The 19,383-nt window shown below is 41.6% G+C and overlaps 1 protein-coding gene across 2 annotated transcripts in view; it reads right to left on the reverse strand.

The window, feature by feature from the left end:
• CAMSAP2 (calmodulin regulated spectrin associated protein family member 2) overlaps positions 1 to 19,383 on the reverse strand; it is a 172,699-nt gene that overhangs the window by 46,215 nt on the left and 107,101 nt on the right. For both annotated transcript variants that reach the window (XM_082264771.1, XM_082264770.1), the window contains 7 exons: positions 18,801 to 18,942; positions 13,465 to 13,604; positions 11,707 to 11,797; positions 9,966 to 10,038; positions 6,883 to 6,917; positions 5,867 to 5,936; positions 755 to 2,933 (listed from right to left, as the gene is read on the reverse strand). In XM_082264771.1, coding sequence (XP_082120897.1) covers positions 755 to 2,933; positions 5,867 to 5,936; positions 6,883 to 6,917; positions 9,966 to 10,038; positions 11,707 to 11,797; positions 13,465 to 13,604; positions 18,801 to 18,942 — 2,730 coding nt within the window. The remainder of the gene's footprint in view (positions 1 to 754; positions 2,934 to 5,866; positions 5,937 to 6,882; positions 6,918 to 9,965; positions 10,039 to 11,706; positions 11,798 to 13,464; positions 13,605 to 18,800; positions 18,943 to 19,383) is intronic.

Below are 19,383 nucleotides of genomic sequence, written 5' to 3' on the forward strand. Positions count from 1 at the left end.
AAAATCTCCTCAATGGGACACATGGGGAAAAAAAACAAAACTGACAGGGGCTAGAATGCTCTCTTAGGCTACCCAAAATAGGAAAAAAGGGCTTTTCTTTTAGTTACATTTTTTCGTTTTAAGATATTGTATTAGACAGGCTACCCTGTGTCACTCATATCACTTCTCTATATAGAATGCTTTGTCCCTCTGTCAACTCTGTACTCCTCTAGATTTCTGTTACTCAGTTATCATTCACCACTTTTTTTACCCACACAACCACTTGCAAAGGGGATCGACAACACATACACTGCTAAAAACAAAGATCTTTTTCAGTGTTTTGCAGATTAACAAAAGAAAAAAAAAGAAGGTTACATTATATAGATACATCACCCCTACTTTGAGACAGAACAATGCTGTGGCAGCAGAAATTTGAAGCCTGATACTGCTGATCTCTCCTGGAAATGCTAATTGCCTACTGGTCTTGTTGCCAAGTGGCTTCAATACTTTTCCAGTAACCCAAACCCAGAACAAGTATGTAAATATTGTGGCCTGACTTTGCAAGCTCTAGGCTTGTTTTAGGTTAGTAGTTCTTGATGTCACAGGACCAGTACAGCTACCAAACACCTAGTATTTTTAAACAAAGTCAACAATGACTAACCTTTCAATTTCTCTATGCGCGTTATAAAAACAACACTACAACAGATTTCTCCAACATGTAAAAGGACAAGAGATATGAACACAAGAAATATATTTAAAAAGAAAGCTTACTAACCTTAAAAAAGAAGCCACAGCAAACTTTCTGGTCTTCAGTGATAAGATCTTTCTCAGGTTCCATTTCATTTCCTTCAGGTGCCTCATCTGGGGGCTGTAACTTTGAGAGTGGGACTTCAATCAGACTTGCATTTTTGGAGGTGGAGAAGCTTCTCTGACTGAATGTTTCATCATTTGGTGTTACACATACAGTTTCTACAATAGGTTGGGATAATACTTCCGACACGGTTGATTCAATTGGTTTTTTCTTTACTCCTACACGTTTCTCAAAAGTCTGATCAGTATCCCATTCCTTCTCAGAATCCTCATTTCTGGAAATGTCACTAGCAGTTTCCAGATCATCCCTAGCCTCATGTTCTTGTAAATTAGGATTGTGATCATCTCCAAAGCATACAAATGATCTTGTCTGGGTCTGGCTTGGAGAAAACCTTCGCAGACGAGGAAGACTATCTACAGATTGTGGAGGTGTTAAAGTACGGTTTAAAGGGGTTATTTTAAGTTCATTGGGTCGAGGAGTTCTCTGGGGCTTTGAAGAGAAGGACACAGTCCTTTTAACTGAAGCCTGGGGTGATCTGTGAGTTTGGCGCGGTGACTCCATAGTAAAACAAGGGACTGGAGACCATGTAACGGAGGGTTTTGTGGCTGGTTTCATTTCTCGCGGTAACTGCTCTCGCGGTAACTGCTTTTGTGGAGAAGGTTGAGGTGGAGAGATAACCCAGGCCTGTTTCTCCCTCATCTGCATCAACATGTCCTGCTGCAAAGCTAATCTCTGCATTTCCTGTTGAAGAAAGTTCAATGAGGAATTTAGTTTTTCAATAGATCGTGTATATTCCACTACATCCACCTCAGTCATGTTTTCCTCACTTGGACTTGGAAGATTCCAAGATTTTTCAGTATCTACAGGCGTTGTTGGGGATTTTGGCCATCTAGGTGATTCATCACTATTTACTTTTAGTCTTACACGCTTTCCATTAGAAGTTCTTGGTTCCTTGGTTTCAGATGTTTCTTGAGTGACCTTTTCATTTTCTAAACATCCTGCTTCCTCTTGTAAGGGAGAGATCCCATCTCCCTTCTTTTTAACCACTGTGAGAAATGCAGTTCTACCCATTTTTTGCCTCTGGCGAGTAAATGCCGCCTCTACTTTCTTCTTCTGTGCTTCAATAGCCCTTCTTTTTTCCTCCAATTTCATTCTCAGCTGGACAACTTCAGATGCCAACAGTTGTGTAGTGTCTTTGCCCTGTGGCAGAGAGTTTTCCTCTTGTATTTGGCCAAATGCAACCACCTGAGGTATGTTTAATTCCGAACCTTCAGGGGTAGTTTTTTGGGAACTGCTTCCACTACTCCTGCCATCTGCATTATTCCGTTTTCTAAACTTCTGCTCTGCAAAGCTGGTCATTTTGATTCCGGAACTCGAAGAGGCCGAACTGCCTGCCTGCGATTTGCCACTTACTGAGCTAGGACAGGGACTAACTGCTTCTCTAAGATTGGAGTTCAGATTAACATAGTCCTGGTGAACTTTCAAAGGGTCATCCATGTCAGAATCTAAACTTACAGTATAATCTTTCAAAGAAGAATCTTCATCCATGGTTTCTGGAATATCTTCTGAAGGAACATGAATTCCAGTATCTACTTCTGTATTGTCAGTAACATCACTTAATGCTTCTTTTTTCTCAAAGAGGTCTATATTAGGGTCTGTAAGACCTTGTGGAGATAGTTGCAGACCTAAATTTACATCATTGCTATGAAGAAAAAAGCCATTGTTCATCTGATCTCCTATAACAGAAGTCTTTTCTGGGTTGTGAATGATTTCAAGTGCTTCTTCTATGCTTGGGGGTTCTACCTGAGAGTCCAGCTGATCTACATTAACCCAATTTTCAACAGGTCCATTTGGCCTTCTGTTTTGATCACTATCATCAGAGTCCAACTGGCTGCTGGTTGGTGACAAATCATTATGGTTTTGTGGAGTATGAATCCATTCTTCACTAATGCCAACTGACTCCCCTTGGCCATTAATTGGTTGGAAGGAAAGATTTTTACGGATGTGTCTGGGTACCCGAGTGAGACTGAGAGAAAAGCCTTCATTACTAATTGACCTCCGGATTGGTCTGCTTGGGGTTGTGACTTTCATTCCATCCTCTTTATCAAAAGATATGTCAAAAGATACACCATGCACCGAAGATCTAAAATGGGAAACATATTTGAAAGATCATAAGCCTTTCAGGTAAAAGGTGAACTACAGCTGTATGACAGAACTGGCATGCATCATTCTTCAGGAAGAAGGCAAGTCAAATGTTAACCTGGGAGGAAACACCAAGTACAAAGTTATCCTGGACTTTTAAGTATAATGGCAGAGTAATCTGATTGCATTAACTGATATGTACAGTGGAAAATTGGACCTCCTGTTTCTGAAACATGTTTTAGGTTATATATCTAAAAAGATTTTCCTTTCCTACTTTGTATGCTTAGATAAAGTTAGCTTACCAAGGGAGTAATATCTGAAGGATGTACATCAGTCTGTGAAAATGCTATTAACATGGAGTAAATAGATTCAATATTTTCTCCATCATCCTCAGACAATTTAGAGACTCTGACTGGAAACAGGATACATTTCAAATGTGTTCAGCACTTTGTATTGTATTAGCATGTAAATTCAGTTTTCAGTAAAATAAAAAAAAAAAAGTTGAAATGAAACTGGGGTAAAATATTTTCCAAATGATGAGAGACTGTGTCCCATGGTCAGTGACACTGAGTATCTCATAATGACCACTGTTTATACACACTCAAAAAAAAACATTTATAACTTCACAAAAAAATAAACATTTATTTTCACCTAGGTAAATGCAGCATTGTTCCGATGCTGCATCTGGCCCCCGCCACTTCTAAGACCACTGATCGCTCAGTTCTCCCCTCCACTCTAAGACAGCTGCTCGCGCCCCCTCCACAGCCCAGTGCTCTAGTGCTGTCCTCACCCCCACTACCCCTTTACATTCCTGTCCTAACCCCACTATCCCCTTTACATTCCTGTCCTCACCTACACTACCCCTTTACATTCCTGTCCTAACCCCACTATCCCCTTTACATTCCTGTCCTCACCTACACTACCCCTTTACATTCCTGTCCTCACATCCACTACCCCTTTACATTCCTGTCCTCACATCCACTACCCCTTTACATTCCTGTCCTCACATCCACTACCCCTTTACATTCCTGTCCTCACATCCACTACCCCTTTACATTCCTGTCCTCATCTCCACTACCTCTTTACATTCCTGTCTCCACCTGCACTACCCCTTTACATTCCTGTCCTAACCCCACTATCCCCTTTACATTCCTGTCCTCACCTCCACTACCCCTTTACATTCCTGTCCTCACTTCCACTACCCCTTTACATTCCTGTCCTCACATCCACTACCCCTTTACATTCCTGTCCTCACATCCACTACCCCTTTACATTCCTGTCCTCACATCCACTACCCCTTTACATTCCTGTCCTCATCTCCACTACCTCTTTACATTCCTGTCTCCACCTGCACTACCCCTTTACATTCCTGTCCCCACCTCCACTACCCCTTTACATTCCTGTCCTCATCCCACTACCCCTTTACATTCTTGTCCTTCCACTACCCCTTTACATTCCTGTCCTCGCCTCCACTGCCCCTTTACATTCCTGTCTCCACCTGCACTACCCCTTTACATTCCTGTTCCCACCCTCCACTACCCCTTTGCATTCCTGTCCCCACCCTCCACTACCCCTTTCCATTCCTGCCCTCACCGCCACTACCCCTTTCCATTCCTGTCCTCACTCCTTGCCACACCATTTTGTGTCCTCACAGCCACTACCCCTTGACATTCTTGTCCTCAGCCCCCCCCCACCCCTTTACAATCCTTTTCTCAGCTCCCCCACCCCTTTACATTCCTGTCCTCAGCCCCCCCCCATCCCTTTACATTCCTGTCCTCAGCCCCCCCTACCCCTTTACATCCCTGTCCTCAGCCCCCCCTACCCCTTTACATCCCTGTCCTCAGCACCCCTACCCCTTTACATTCATGTCCTCAGCCCCGGCACCCCTTTACATTCCTGTCCTCAGCCCCCGCTACCCCTTTACATTCCTGTCCTAAGCCCCCACTACCCCTTTACATTCCTGTCCTCAGCTCCCCCCCATCCTCAGATGCCTGTCCTCGGCCCCTCTTCACAGCACCCTCGGCTTCCTCCACATCATTCATAGCAGTAACAGTTCTCTTTAATGTCCTACCTACACAAGGAGGAAGGCACGTTAGTCTAGAGCGGACACTGGCAGCAGGACATCTCTGCATGGACAACCGGAGGCATGAGGCATACCTCAGAAGCAGGACAGCTCTGAAAGGAGGGCAGGATCTGCACAACTTTTCCTGGTAACTAGCTTGTGATTGATTGCTAGCAACCAATCACCTGCTAGTTAACTTGAAGTCCTGTCCTTCAGCCGGAACTGTACTGCCTCCGATATCAGCCTCAAGCCTTCCGCCGTCCATGCAAAGCTTGATGAGGATGACAGCAGTTAGGATGGCTGAGCAGGTTCCTAAATGGCAGGACCGCGGCAGGTCCGAATAGAACCGTGACTCGGGCCATTTAGTGATGACTGGTATAAAGCATAAACAGTAGATAACACTCTGGAGACTCTCCACGGGTAGGTCATTCTCACTTCCGGGTACTTACATCTCACGCTATTACACTCGCCCAAAAAATAATGCACAGTTCCATAGTGTAATCTCGTCCATAAAAATTGATTGAGAAAGACCGTACCCCTGTTTAAAAACACCCGGAAGTGAGAAGGACCTACCTGCGTAGAGTCCCCCAAGTGTTATCTACCGCTTATGCTTCATATATACCTTGTTGATTGTAAAGGGAGTGGGACTCACTTGTGGCGGTCTTGGTGACAGTCATCACTCATTGGAGCCGTTTCTTTCTGGAGACTCACTTGATTCATGCACAGGGGACTGTGTGTCAATTAGATTGCTATGTACTTGTTATGTGTAGTGTGACTGAGTACAGACACTGATTGACACTTAATATTGCATGTCAGTTTTTAGGATGAACCCATATACATATAAATTCATTTGAATTTTTCAAATTTTTTACCGCTTTTCTTTGGGCCATGTTCCAACCTGTCCATCCACATAGGACATAGATGACGATCTTCGAATGGCAGCTGAAAATGCAAATATTGAAACAAAAAAGTGTTACATGTATTTGAATGTGTTCTCAAATATTTAAATCTCAAAGTAACCATTCTGTTTCTTCCCTTCACACACACACACCGTTAACACCTAATTAATCTAAAGCTCTTCATACACAGCAATCTAGTCATTTGAAATGAGATAATCAGGCCTCAGCGCATTTCTTTGGTCATATAAGCCTATCCATCTTTTAGTGACGTGTTTCTCAACCTTTTTTCAGTCACCATTTTTAATTCTGCACAATCTCGAGGCACCCCATTCTAAAATTTAAAAAAATAAATTGATAGTTTTACATAATGCAGCAACACCCATATGCGTAGGACACCCAACATTAGCGGTGAATTTTTTTCTTCCCTAACAAACAACTTTACACACTGGTACTAGTATACTAGTATACTGGTACTAGTATTACAATGTTTCTCTTCCTCACTCAGATGTGACCCCAGTCCTGATAGAGAGGGGCAGGGGAGAGTCAGGGCAGGGGCAAACAAGGGTGCTGTGCAGGTGCCCAATGTTCTCCTTATCAACTAATGATGTCATTGGTTGTTAGGACACTGGCGGCTTGAAGGTTGTAATGTTGCACAAGGAAAGCCTGTGGCTTCAATAGGCAGGCTTGATCCGCCTGCTGGCTTGTATACAACTTGTGGGCAGTTTCTAGGCATTTTGCCAAGGCACCCTGGTTGAAAAAGGTTGGTTTAGTGCATCCGAAAATCTAAACTCATTACTGCCACGAGTCAGCAGCACCTGTACCCCAGTTTCCTTCTCTATGTATAAAGACAAAATGAAAAAAAAAAAACATCTAGAACACATTTCCAAATGGGCAGTGAGCCTAAAAAATCAATCTGACTGGGGTGTTTATAAGACAGATATTCTAGAACTAGCTGATCTGCAAACAAATTCATCAAGCTGGATCCCTACCTTGACCAGGTGATGATGGTACATCTGGTGGGTTTCTGAAAAAGAACAGTGGCAATTAGACGTTTTGTTAAAAGGAGATGCAGCACATTTTTCTTCTTTTAAAATATTCTAGTTCTTGTGTGATTTCTATGCTAATAAAAAAATACAAAGGATCAAGGGCTGTATGTGATTTGGGAGTGATGAATACCGTTATCACTGAGAAGGTGGTATTCTGTTAGGACCATCAAAATGGGAACATTAGTACACCTCCATACCCCACAATGATGCCATTGTACAGAACTTTTCAGCTCATTAGGTGTAAAGGCTTCACTAAACCTCAGTGGCAGTTAGGTATATGGAAATTCTGATACAGCAGATGCAGTAGGGTTTGTCAATGCCCTCTCTTAAAGGCCTGGCATGCAAAACACAGCATTGCTCAGAAAACCTCATGAAACCAAGGAAACATTTCTCTCTACCAACACTATGGGTCTGTTTGCATATATTGCTCCGCAGAGTTTGCCATAGTGTTTACGCCACACTGCACTTGTATTTTACGAGTCATTAAAAAAAGGAGGACTGAGCATTGTCTGGAGTCAGTGGTTATCCCCCTGTCCTCCCCTTACTTTCTTCTTCTCAATTCCCTCTTCCTTCTTCTTCCTTTCTTCTCTCTAATTCTGTTATTTATGCACCTTTTTACTGCTGATCCAAAAGGAGTTCCATAATATAGGGTTCCTCCTCCACCTGCCCCGAAGCTTACACTGAGGTATTTTACATCTTGTCAAGTTCGGTTTTTTTTTTTTTAAAGATTTTATTATCAAAAAAATAAGGATCACAGACAAAAATTATGTATATTTGAAACAAGACATATTGACATTAGACATTCACAGGACCGACCAAAGGGCCAGCACCTCAAAACATAGAAGATCCCATCTGGGGCCTTACACTAGACACCTTATTACCATGAGTCGGATATATATATATATATATATTTTTTTTTTTTTAAACAAAGAAAATATATAGCCTATTAGTAATAAAATAAGATAATACCATAACTACCCCTCCTCCTCCCCTCCCCACCCCAAGATCCCATATGAACAAGGAGGCAACAGGCCTCATCCTTTGGATATACCAACTGTGTACAATAACCATTGGGCAGATGCAGACCGGGCAAGCCCCATTAATCAGACAGTGAGTAGCACTTAACCCCTAACCTTGGTAAAGGCCTATCAAGATACCTTATTCATGCAGCAGCATCTCCCCCACCCCCATGTATGCATCTAAATTATCCTTCTCTCCCCCCAGAGTGTCCTTAGAGTCCACCCAACGAAACCACACCTTACTGAACTTTTTGGGGGAACCTCATGCCTCACATGTCATACGGTATAGCAGAATTTCATCATTTATTACTTTCATCCACATCCTTAACGTCTATTTTTCCATAGACGTCCACCTCCTTGGTATAAGCTTCTGTACACCAAGATAAAGAATTCTAAGAATTAGTTGGGTATATACATCCAACTCCTCTTGTTCAAAAATTCCCAAGAGTCATCACAAGGGGGAGCATATGTTAGGAAGAGCAAATTTATTAGCTATAAACTGTCACTGTAGACCACAGAAGCCTTATCTTTGTACACTCCCACACCATATGAAAAAAAATTCCCTTCAGCACTCAGGCATTATGACAGGTTGCAGAGTCTCTATTATGCATGTGGAACAACCTTACTGGTGTATAATACATCTGATGAAGAAACCTAAGCTGAATCATCCTATCGGCTGAAGAGGTAACAGTGGTGAGGTAAGTGTCAAGCACCTCCTGCCACAACTCTTCCGATAACTCCGCTGCAAAAGCCAGCCATCTAGTCCTTGCTCGTGCTATCAACCTAGGATACCCGGGTCCTAATGCTAGGTAATATCTGAAATCCTCTTGGTTGGATAAGGGTCCAGCCAAGTTATACATTTAATTAAAAAGTTGGATACCTAGCTAATCCCACACAACTTGAACAATTTTATTGGCCACAGAAATCCCTGCCTAATTTTCATTTGAAATCCACTTACTATTTTACTCATTTTTTGGCTCACTTCCCACTGTAACATTGTATATTGTACATCCCATTGGTGCCTATTCTTTTATACTGCATGCTCCAATACTTTTCATTTGTTTATTTTTTTTTAAACAGAAAAGCAGTGTGATGGTTGTAGCAAGGGTATACCTATGCTGTAAAAATCGGCCCCTACTCTAGAGGGTGCTGTTTTAAATTAGAGGGGCAAAGGTTTAAAAGTAATATGAGGAAGTATTACTTTACTGAGAGAGTAGTGGATGCATGGAATAACCTTCCTGCAGAAGTGGTAGCTGCAAATACAGTGAAGGAGTTTAAGCATGCATGGGATAGGCATAAGGCTATCCTTCATATAAGATAGGGCCAGGGACTATTCATAGGATTCAGATATATTGGGCAGACTAGATGGGCCAAATGGTTCTTATCTGCCGACACATTCTATGTTTCTATGCTATACATGCTGACCAGAACTGCTAGCTTTGTGCTAATAAGGCGCAGAAAGCCAATGCAGTACTGTTGACAGGGGGAGCTTATTCAGTAATTAAATTAAAAAAAAAAGGGAGTAGCAGGAGATCAAAGGAAAGGTGAGAATATCCTGCAGGGAGGGGGTATTTATTTATTTTAGGTACTATTATTATATTATAGCGCCGTCAATTTGCGCAGCACTATACATATGTATGATACGTTCACATCAGTCCCTGCCCTCGAGGAGCTTACAATCTAAGGTCCCAAACGCACATTCATACTAGAGTCAATTTAGACACTAAGGAAAACCTATTGCTTTGCCTTACATGGTAAATGTACAGGTTTGCTTTAAGGGCAAGCTGCCCATTTAGCAGGACGAAAGACTAACACACACAGCCAAGGCTACATTTGAGTGGTTTAAAAGCAAGATCCATAATGTTATAAAATGGCCCTCTTCAAAGATGAAGGCCAATGCCATGTTTTAATGTTACAAAATGTGGAAACCTCCACAGGGGTGAATAATTTGTGTGATGTTCTTTTTCAATCCCTTTAAAAAGCATATACAGTATATGTGATGTGTACCTGGCATTTGAGGAACTTCCAAGTGTATGCCTCCTGTTAAAGTGCGATGATTTTGAAGACAACTTAAAGGGGTCTGAAAACAAAATGGAAATGTGAAACCTTAATGAAGCCAAGTTTCTTTTAATTCAAGTTAAAAAAAAAAAGAAAATTCAGACTTAGTACCTATACATTTTTTAAATTGGTTATATTTAATAAAATTTAATTTACATTTAAAATTTACATGTCTGTCTTAAAGTCAAACTTTAGCTTTATAATGAAATATGTATATATATATATATATATATATATATATATATATATATACACACACACATATATATATATATATGAATAATAAATAAAATGTATTAGAATAAATAAAATCTCTGCAACTGAAGAAAACAGTATAATTCATAGTAGCCTAGTATTCAAAAAAAAAAAAGAAAAAAAAAAAAAACTCATTACAATGGACCCCCCCCTGTACTACCTGGGTAAATGTTTGTTAAACCTGGGGGGTTGCACAGAAGGTTATATTACCCAACTCCTCTCCAAAAGGATCTGCCACTGGCCTACTCTCTCTGAAGGTCTGGTCTGCGACTGGAACCTCAGCAGAACCCCACATACAGTGCAGAGCTATTAACCCTGTATGGTCTGTGGTGGGGGTGAGCATGTGACTAGGGCCAGGAGCAGCTTACAAAAGGAGGCTATGGATGACCAGTTGTATGGATCAAGGGAGCCTGTTGGAGGATGGAGTCAGGAAAGCAATTAGGCCTCTTCTGCAACCCCCTAGACTTGAGTATTTAACCCTTGCAGTGTGGGGTAGGGGGGTGCCCAGAGTTGGGCTTTACAAAACAAAATAGTCCTAAAAGACCTAATCCTCTATTAAAACATTGCTGCCCGTTTGCCAAATATCACCTGGATGTTCCACAGCACTATGGAAACAATGTTCTATGGAAACAAGCAAGAAGTGTGAAGAAAGCACCATGATGAGCTGCTCTTCATTGCCTCGACCTAGCCTTTTTGTATCATTGAGGAATAAATGAATAATAGATTGTGACAGAAGATTACACAACATAATATTAGGGTATCTATGAGCTACAAGAAATTGAACATGAAAATAACACATGGCAGCAAAATGTTAGATTCGTCAAAACACTAGAAATTCCTTATTTGAGAATGAGTTCTCAATTGTAGCCCAATAGAATGCAGCGGTGCGATGTAAACAGCAATTGAAGCATTAAATCCCAAACAAGAAATTTAATTTGAGTGTAAATGACCCCCCCCCCTTTCACCATTATGATTGGTCTCACCAGTACACACAAAGTAGCAGCATTAAGAGTGTAGCCAATAAAGTTGGCTCTACTAGTATAAAAATTCACTTGTTTTTCCCATCAGCATCATTAAAGTTTTCAGCATTGTTCATATTACATTTTTGGAGTCATTCAAGCAAAAATCCAAACATTTCTAAAAGGATACATTTCTTTCTCTCACAATTATTTTCTTTTTGGACAAGCACACACATCATCATGAGATTTAAATGCAGTGCCATTTCTGTCCACTAGAGGGGGAAATGTTTGCGCAGCTGCTTCACCATTACATTCTATATGTATTCTGCACTGCCTAACAGGAGGACCTTTCCGACTTATGGAGTGAACATGCATGCCAGCCTTTAGATATTTATGACAATTCAAAACAACCAAACAATACTTGGGTTTAATGACTTTATTAAAGGATATTTTTTTTTTGTATGCAGAATCATTACCTTGAAGATTGAGAACTCTTGGCTGTACAAATGAAGGCTTTACCACTTCGAACCACCAGAAAAGCTCAGCCATGAACACCAAGTAATTGGCCTGTCAACAAAACCCATCAGATATAAGATCAGAAATGTGGAAATAAATTCTAGGATCAATAAGGAAACAAGGCTCTCCAGACATGCAGGTTTTAAGAAGTGGCTAGTGAGCTGTACAGTTCCTTCAGATCACAAGAAGCACTCACTATTGGTAGTTAACAATTTTGGAAATATTTTATAACTATTTAAACTTACTGTAATAAAAATCTCTCATATCACGCACCTGTGTTAGGCAAAAGTGCAATGTTAATTAAACTGGGGCCAATGCCAGTAAAGCTTTAGATGTATTCAGTTAGCTGCACATTCCTTACATGTTGGCTGGAGATAAAAGTCTATTCATTCAGGTATTACAATCCTAAAAGTACCAAAAAAAAAAAAAAAAGCATAAAAGCTGCACTTTCAGCACTGTGATTCCAGGCAGTGTTGCCACCTGGGGGAAGAGGAGAGGCGTTCACTTCCACTGTCTGACTCTGAAGTATCCCATTTTTCATCAACTAAGGTTTCTTGAAAAGTGCATTTCCACTTTTGAAGCCAAATTGGGCTAACACCTACTTTATATTTGTTACATGTTCCCAATCACATAGTATAAAACTTAAAAAAATATACGGTATATATTTTAAAACTGCTGCCCACATTTAAATGCTCTTTTCTGAAAACTGAAGGACTGAAAATCCTACTTAGTTCTCATTTGTTCAGATGTTTTAGAGGGACATAGGAGTTGTTTTTGCTAAAAATAACCTTGTCTGCACTTTGCTGGCAGATTTCATTATCTGTTATTTACTAGATTTGCAGGACCATCTGTACTAATAAAGGGCTGAAGATTTTAAGACACTTTGGACCTTGCTTTGTGCACTGTCATGTTGGAACAGGAAGGGGCAATCCCCAAACTCTTCCCACAAAATGGGAGCATGAAATTGTCCAAAATTTCTTGGTATGCCGACGCCTTAAGAGTTCCCTTCACTGGAACTAAGGGGCCAAGCCCAACCCCTGAAAAACAACCCCACACCATAATCCCCCTCCCCTCCACCAAATGATTTGGTGCAGATCAGCTTCCCCTCTAGCGAATGGGCGTGCACGAGAGCTCCCACAAAGCGATGTACATGGGAACCTGCCGACCAGCAGTATATGTACAGCGGCTGGTTGGCAAATGGTTAAACTTTATGTGTGTGTAAAGGCAGGCAGCCCAATACACCCATCCAGCATGCAACATCAACATAAAGAAGTCAAAATCAGGACTGACTGCTCCAAAACTCACACTATTTGAGAAAAATTAGGCAACGGCACATCCAATATTTCTATACTCCTAGGTTCACTTTAAGGCCGCATTGACTCAGGTGTATCTATGCATACAGCTGTGGGAAGGGCCATCTTCGCCCACACGTGATGCACTGGTGTTCCATGCATCTGCGTGTAGGTAGTCCAATTAATGTCTAGCAGGTAACATGAGTTTTGTTGATAAAGGAGCTATAGGTATGACTTAGCAGGGAGCTTGAGAACATGGGTCATTGTTTACAGAATGCTGGCAGTGGACAGGTTTTTCTATGCATGCTGAAGCTGCTTTCCAAAGCAACACTTGGGACACCTTTTGTTTTAATTCACTTTGAAACTATTTAGCAGATTCAAACTGAAAGTTCAATTAGGGTTCATTAGAGTAATATAAATACTGACCTTGATCGAGGATGAAACATATAACATGTCTTCCAAACTAAAATGACAGCATCCGTTCAAGTACTCCTGGCAGAATTCCTGGATTAACTGGAGGTTATAAAGACTGTCAGCCAGGGACATAGATTCTTTGAAGCAGATATCTAAGAAAAAAAAGAAAAAAGCTTTCATTATTTGTAAGCAGCCACAAAAATCACATACCCTCAGGGTATTGCTATTAGGATTTGTGTCATTTGGTTACCAAAATCCAATGTGATAAAGCTTTCTGAATGCAAGTGCAGGTATATGATAACTACGTTACCCACCAGTAAGTCTGGGTCACTATGTTATACCAAACCACCATGCTGCATCACTATTTGAACACTGGATGGATGGTGAAGAAATAGTGACATTATTCTTCATTAGTGGCACCCTGGTACTGCTGTGTCAGGTCATCACTGGGCAGGTGGCTTCTTTTCAGGGCTGCTATAATGCATTTGTTTCTGCCAGAGCACATAGTAGTCTAAAATGGGGTATGACATTGCCTTTCCCCACCTGTAGGATTCCTGCATAAGCTCTCAGTCACTAACCAGATATATTGCTCCATTTATTTGGATATTTCCTACTAAGAATAAATAGGAAAATAATTCACATAAGTCTAACATACACTGATCACCAATAGCATTATGACCACTGACAGGTAAAGTGAATATTATTGATTATCTTGTTACAATGGCATCTGAAAGTGGGTGGGATATATTAGGCAGCAAGTGAACATGTTGTTCCTGAAATTGTGTTGAAAACAGACAAAATAGACAAGTGTGAGGATTTGAGAGATTTTAACAAATGCCAAATTGTAATGGCTGGATGACTGGGTTAGATCAACTCTAAAATTGCAGCTCTTGTGGGATGTTCCCAGTCTGCAGTGGTAAGGACCTATCAAAAGTGGTCCAAGGAAGAAAAATCTGAGAACTAAGAAACGGGTCATGGGCGGCCAAGGCTTAATGATGCACGTGGGGAGCGTGGGCTGGCCCATGTAGTCTGAACAGTATAGAAGTAAATAGACAATTTAATGTAGCTCAAACGGCTGAAAAAGTTCATACTGGTTCTGATAGAAAGGTGTCAGAACACATAGTGCATTGCAGTTTTTTTGTGTATGGGGGTGAGCAGCCACAGACTGGTCAGGGTGCCCATGCTGACCCGTGTCCACAATGGAAATGTGAGCATCAGAACTGGACCACGAAGAAATGAAAGAAGGTGGTCTGGTCTGATGAATCACATTTTCCTTTACATAACTTGGATGCCCAGGTGCGTGCATGTCGCTTACCTGACAAAGAGATGGCACCAGGATGCACTATGGGAAGAAGGCAAGCCAGGGGAAACTTAAAAGATCTGCACACCTTCAGAGGTCTAGTGGAATCCATGCCTCAACGGGTCAGGGTTGTTACAGTGGCGAAAAGGTGGACCTACTCATTATTAGGTGCGTGAACATAAAGTTATGGTGGGTGGGCACAATGTTATGGTTGATTGATGTACATACTTTTAACAGAGGTGCAGTGTTTCCAGATAGTACTTGCAGTTCATTCACTGGATTCTTTTTTGATGTCTGAAGTAGTTCTTCTATTCCCAAGGCAGAGTACAGCCTACAATGTGTTCATAAGTGATGTATGCTCCACACTTTAGAAATACAGTATTGGGCACATACTTACTGAAGAGGGACTAAACATATTTAACTAGTTAAAAAGCATGATCACATTCTTGATACCAATGGTACAGTAAGCTAATGGAAGTCACGATATACTGCATATGACAGAGACCAATGATAAATTGTTATAATACTTTAATATAGTATGGTTGCAGGGTTACATAAAATAGTCAGTAGCCTGCATTCCCTCTTCTGTCATAGAACTTCGCTCTCATCCTCTACCTGCCTAATGGTAACTTCAATACAAACCAAACCTAGTATCAAAAGAGCTTTCATACACATGTGCAGTATATTCCTACGGGCTGTAAAATGGTGAGATCAAGCTCATCTGTGCAGTTAGATCGGGGGAAACTGAGGAATATCTGGCCAAACGCTAGCTGCCTTGCGGATCCTTTGTCCGTAAAGGGTAAGTGTGTATTCATTAAAAGGTGAGCAGTCACACTAGTACAGGGTTAGGGTACAGCCCTAGCATCCCCAACCTTAGAACAAAGCCCCATACAAACTCTACAAGGACTTATTGCTGTCAACTTAGTGACCAGTACAGGGGAGCAAGTGTACATTATTTAAAGCGGAGTTCCACCTAAAACAAAAAAAAAAAAAATACATAGAAATACCCCCGGGACAGTCAGGGCTAGTGCATTCCACAATGGATAGCCTTTGAACTGTCCCGGGTTGCACTTACCTTTTAGAAGAAATACTTACCTTGAACATGTATTGTCCAGCGCTGCCATCTCAGGTGTGGGCAGCTGAAGCCAGCGCGATCCTCTTCTGCGTCCTCTTCCATCCTCTTCGGTCCCACGATGCACTGCACCGGCCCCGCCATCACTTCCGGGGCTGCAGCGTTATCCTGCACAGCTTCAGGGCATGCCCAGAAGCTGTTTAGCAAGGTATGACGCGCGCCTGCACCGGAACTGACATCGGGGCCGGTGCAGGCGCATTGATTCCTGGGAGCAATGACGTTCATCTCCCAGGAATCATTGCAAGCCAGGAAGTGACGACTCGCCGTGGCCGCCGAGGGAGGAAGTAAGGTAAGTATATTATCTTCTAAAACAAGGTAAGTAAGTAAAAAAAAAAAATTGCGATTATCCATTTGTTTTTCAGGTGACCCGGAGCAAGAAGATGGACCAAAGATACATTTTAGGGTGGAACTCCACTTTAAGTACACCTATGACATCGATAGTATGTAAACTTCTGGAGGGGATGATAAGGGACTATATCGTTGAGTTTGCTAAAGACAACAACATCATCAGCAGTAATCAGCACGGGTTTACAAATTGGCATTCTTGTCAAACCAATCTCTTAACATTTTATGAGGAGGTGAGCTGTGAGCTAGATAGGAGCAGACCAGTGGATGTGGTGTACCTGGATTTCACCAAGGCTTTTGATACAGTTCCCCACAAGCGCCTAATTTATAAAATAGGGTCTGCAGGTATCGACCGCAGGGTTTGCTCTTGGATACGGAATTGGCTAAAAGGGCGTGTCCAAAGGGTGGTAATAAACAGCGCATACTCAGACTGGTCTGAGGTGGTAAGCGGGGTCCCCCAAGGCTCAGTCCTGGGACCAACCTTGTTCAATTTATTCATAAACAGCATTGAGGACTGGATCAGTAGTTCTATATCAGTTTTTGCGGATGACACAAAATTAGGCAGGGCAATAACTGCACAGCATGAAGCAGATATCCTACAAAATGACCTGGACAAATTAACGGAGTGGGCTACATGGCAAATGAGGTTTAATGTGGAGAAGTGTAAGGTTTTGCACTTGGGGACTAAAAACATAAAAGCACAATACACACTAGGGGGGGAACCCTTGGGGAAATCAAAAATGGAGAAAGATCTGGGAGTTTTGGTAGATGATAGACTAGGCAATACAGTAGCATGCAATGTCAAGCGGCAGCTGCCAAAACCAGCAGAATATTAGCATGCATAAAGAAAGGGATGTATTCCAGAGATAAGACTATAATCCTTCCACTTTATAGAACTCTGGTCCGACCACATCTGGAGTATTCTGTCCAGTTCTGGTCGCCAGTCCTCAGGAGGGATGTGTTGGAGCTGGAGAGGATCCAGAGAAGGGCAACTAAACTAATTAGGGGATTGGAGGACTTTAATTATGAAGAGCGTCTGCAATCGCTTGATTTATTCTCCCTGGAGAAGAGACGCCTGAGAGGGGACATGATAGCAATTTATAAATATCTCAATGGTGATCTCGACATAGAAAAAAAGCTATTCAGTCGTAGAGAGTGCACGAGGACTCAAGGGCATACATTGCGATTAGAGGAGAAGCGTTTTAACCTCAGGAAACGTGGGGGGGTCTTTACTGTTAGGGCTACAAGATATTGGAATTCTCTACCACAAGAGGTGGTTTCTGCGGGAAGTATGGTGGCTTTCAAAAGACTCTTAGACGTACATCTCAAGGATCAGAACATTCAGGGGTATGTGAGATGATTAGGGCCACACACACCTACACAGGTTGAACTGGATGGACTATTGTCTTTATTCAACCTCAACTACTATAAAACTATGAAACTATTAGGCTGGCCATAAATGGATCGAATCTTGGTTGGTTCAGCAGGGACCAGTGGGGATGGCTGATTGTACCAAAGTCGATCTATTGATTGACTTGAGTTCAAACAGCATGCTGGATTTTCACATGTGATTTTTACCAGTGGCTATAGCCATCAGCAATAATTACTATGTTCTCCTGGCAGGGGCGGCTCTTTGCGCCCAGCTGGAAGCACACAATAGCTTTATTGGACGGGTTCCCCCATCAACAATGTCAATGTTGAATCAAGTGATTTTCTGAAAAGAAAATCACAGCTATGGCCTGCCTTAGAGGTCTGGGTCACTTGCCTGCTACAAAAACAAATAATTCCTACTTTTTTCTCTGATTTTCCTTTGCTGCATGTGATGGGAGTACTATGTAAGCATAGGAAAATAAAATTTTTCAGGAGAGCAAGATCTGGAACAAGATATTTCTCTCATGATAGGTGAATTTAAAATGGAACATAAGTCACTTGTGTTGGGCTGCATTACTCATTCCAGGCCCAATGCAATAAACAACCCAAAATCTCTTCTACGAAAAAAGTACACCAAGTACTAAAATTTTAATAAATTGTAAATCTAATAAATAAAAGCTGACCATTGTAAGCACCCATTAGTGGTTTGTCCCAACCCCCTAACTGCTACTTTTACTAGGCAGCGTGGTCTGTTGAATGGAAATTGAAAAATAACAGTTTTGTCTAAAGTGTCTAAATCACTGGTCTCCAAACTGTGTCCCGGCGGCCGAATGTGGCCCTTTGCTTGCCATTATCCGGCCCTTGAGGCACTGCAACTGACACAAAGGCACTATCCCCTCCACTGACAACAATGGAGCACCATTCCTCCCACTGACACCAGCAATGGAGCAGTATTCCTTCCACTGATGCTAATGATAGGGCACTATTTCTTACCCTGATACCAACACTGGGGCACTATTTCTCACACTAACACCAATAATGGGGCATTTTTTTACTTGCACTGGTCACAGCCTCGACCCCCCCCCCCCCCCCACATTCAGAAGAACGGTAAACTGGCCCTTTGGTTAGATAGTTTGGAGACCCCTGGTCTTAATCTTAAAAAAGAAAACTAATTCAGCTGGACAAAGCTGTTCTTAGTACCTTCTAATCTGATGACATCCGGGCAGTAGAAGTGGATGAGAGCAGCTATTGCACAGCCATCAGTTGCATCCTTTAAGAGGTTCTCCATTAGAGGAATATATGGTAGCTGCTTGTATAGAGACTGTTCCTTCCTGTATCTTGCCTGTAGAGGGGGGGGGGAAAAAAAAAAAAAAAAAGAGAAATTAACAAAACACCTGAAAAAATCTGGTAGAAAAATATATGTAGTTTACATAGACTTATTTCATATATTAATAAGATGTGGATGTGGGATATTGTCCCTAGAACTGGTAAACTACATTATGATCCAGTTTACATAGACTGTCTGAACTTCCTAGATCACCTCTTTCAGAACTAGTTTAGTAAAATATATTTTTCGCATGCCACAGACTACCAAAAAATAGGCATTAGATGTAAAAAGCATGCAGAATTATCTATGTTTTGTATTATTCCCCAGTAAGAAACCCACGCCAACCAATTTAAAAGCTCCAAAATCCATAATAAAACTAAGGATTGTCAACAGGGCCTGTACTCTCTGAAGTCTGGTGTTCTCAATCCAGATTTCATTAGTAATGCCTTGAATTAA

The sequence above is a fragment of the Pelophylax lessonae genome (assembly GCF_965119305.1).
Source record: "Pelophylax lessonae genome assembly, chromosome: 8".
Classification (NCBI taxonomy): Eukaryota; Metazoa; Chordata; class Amphibia; order Anura; family Ranidae; genus Pelophylax; species Pelophylax lessonae.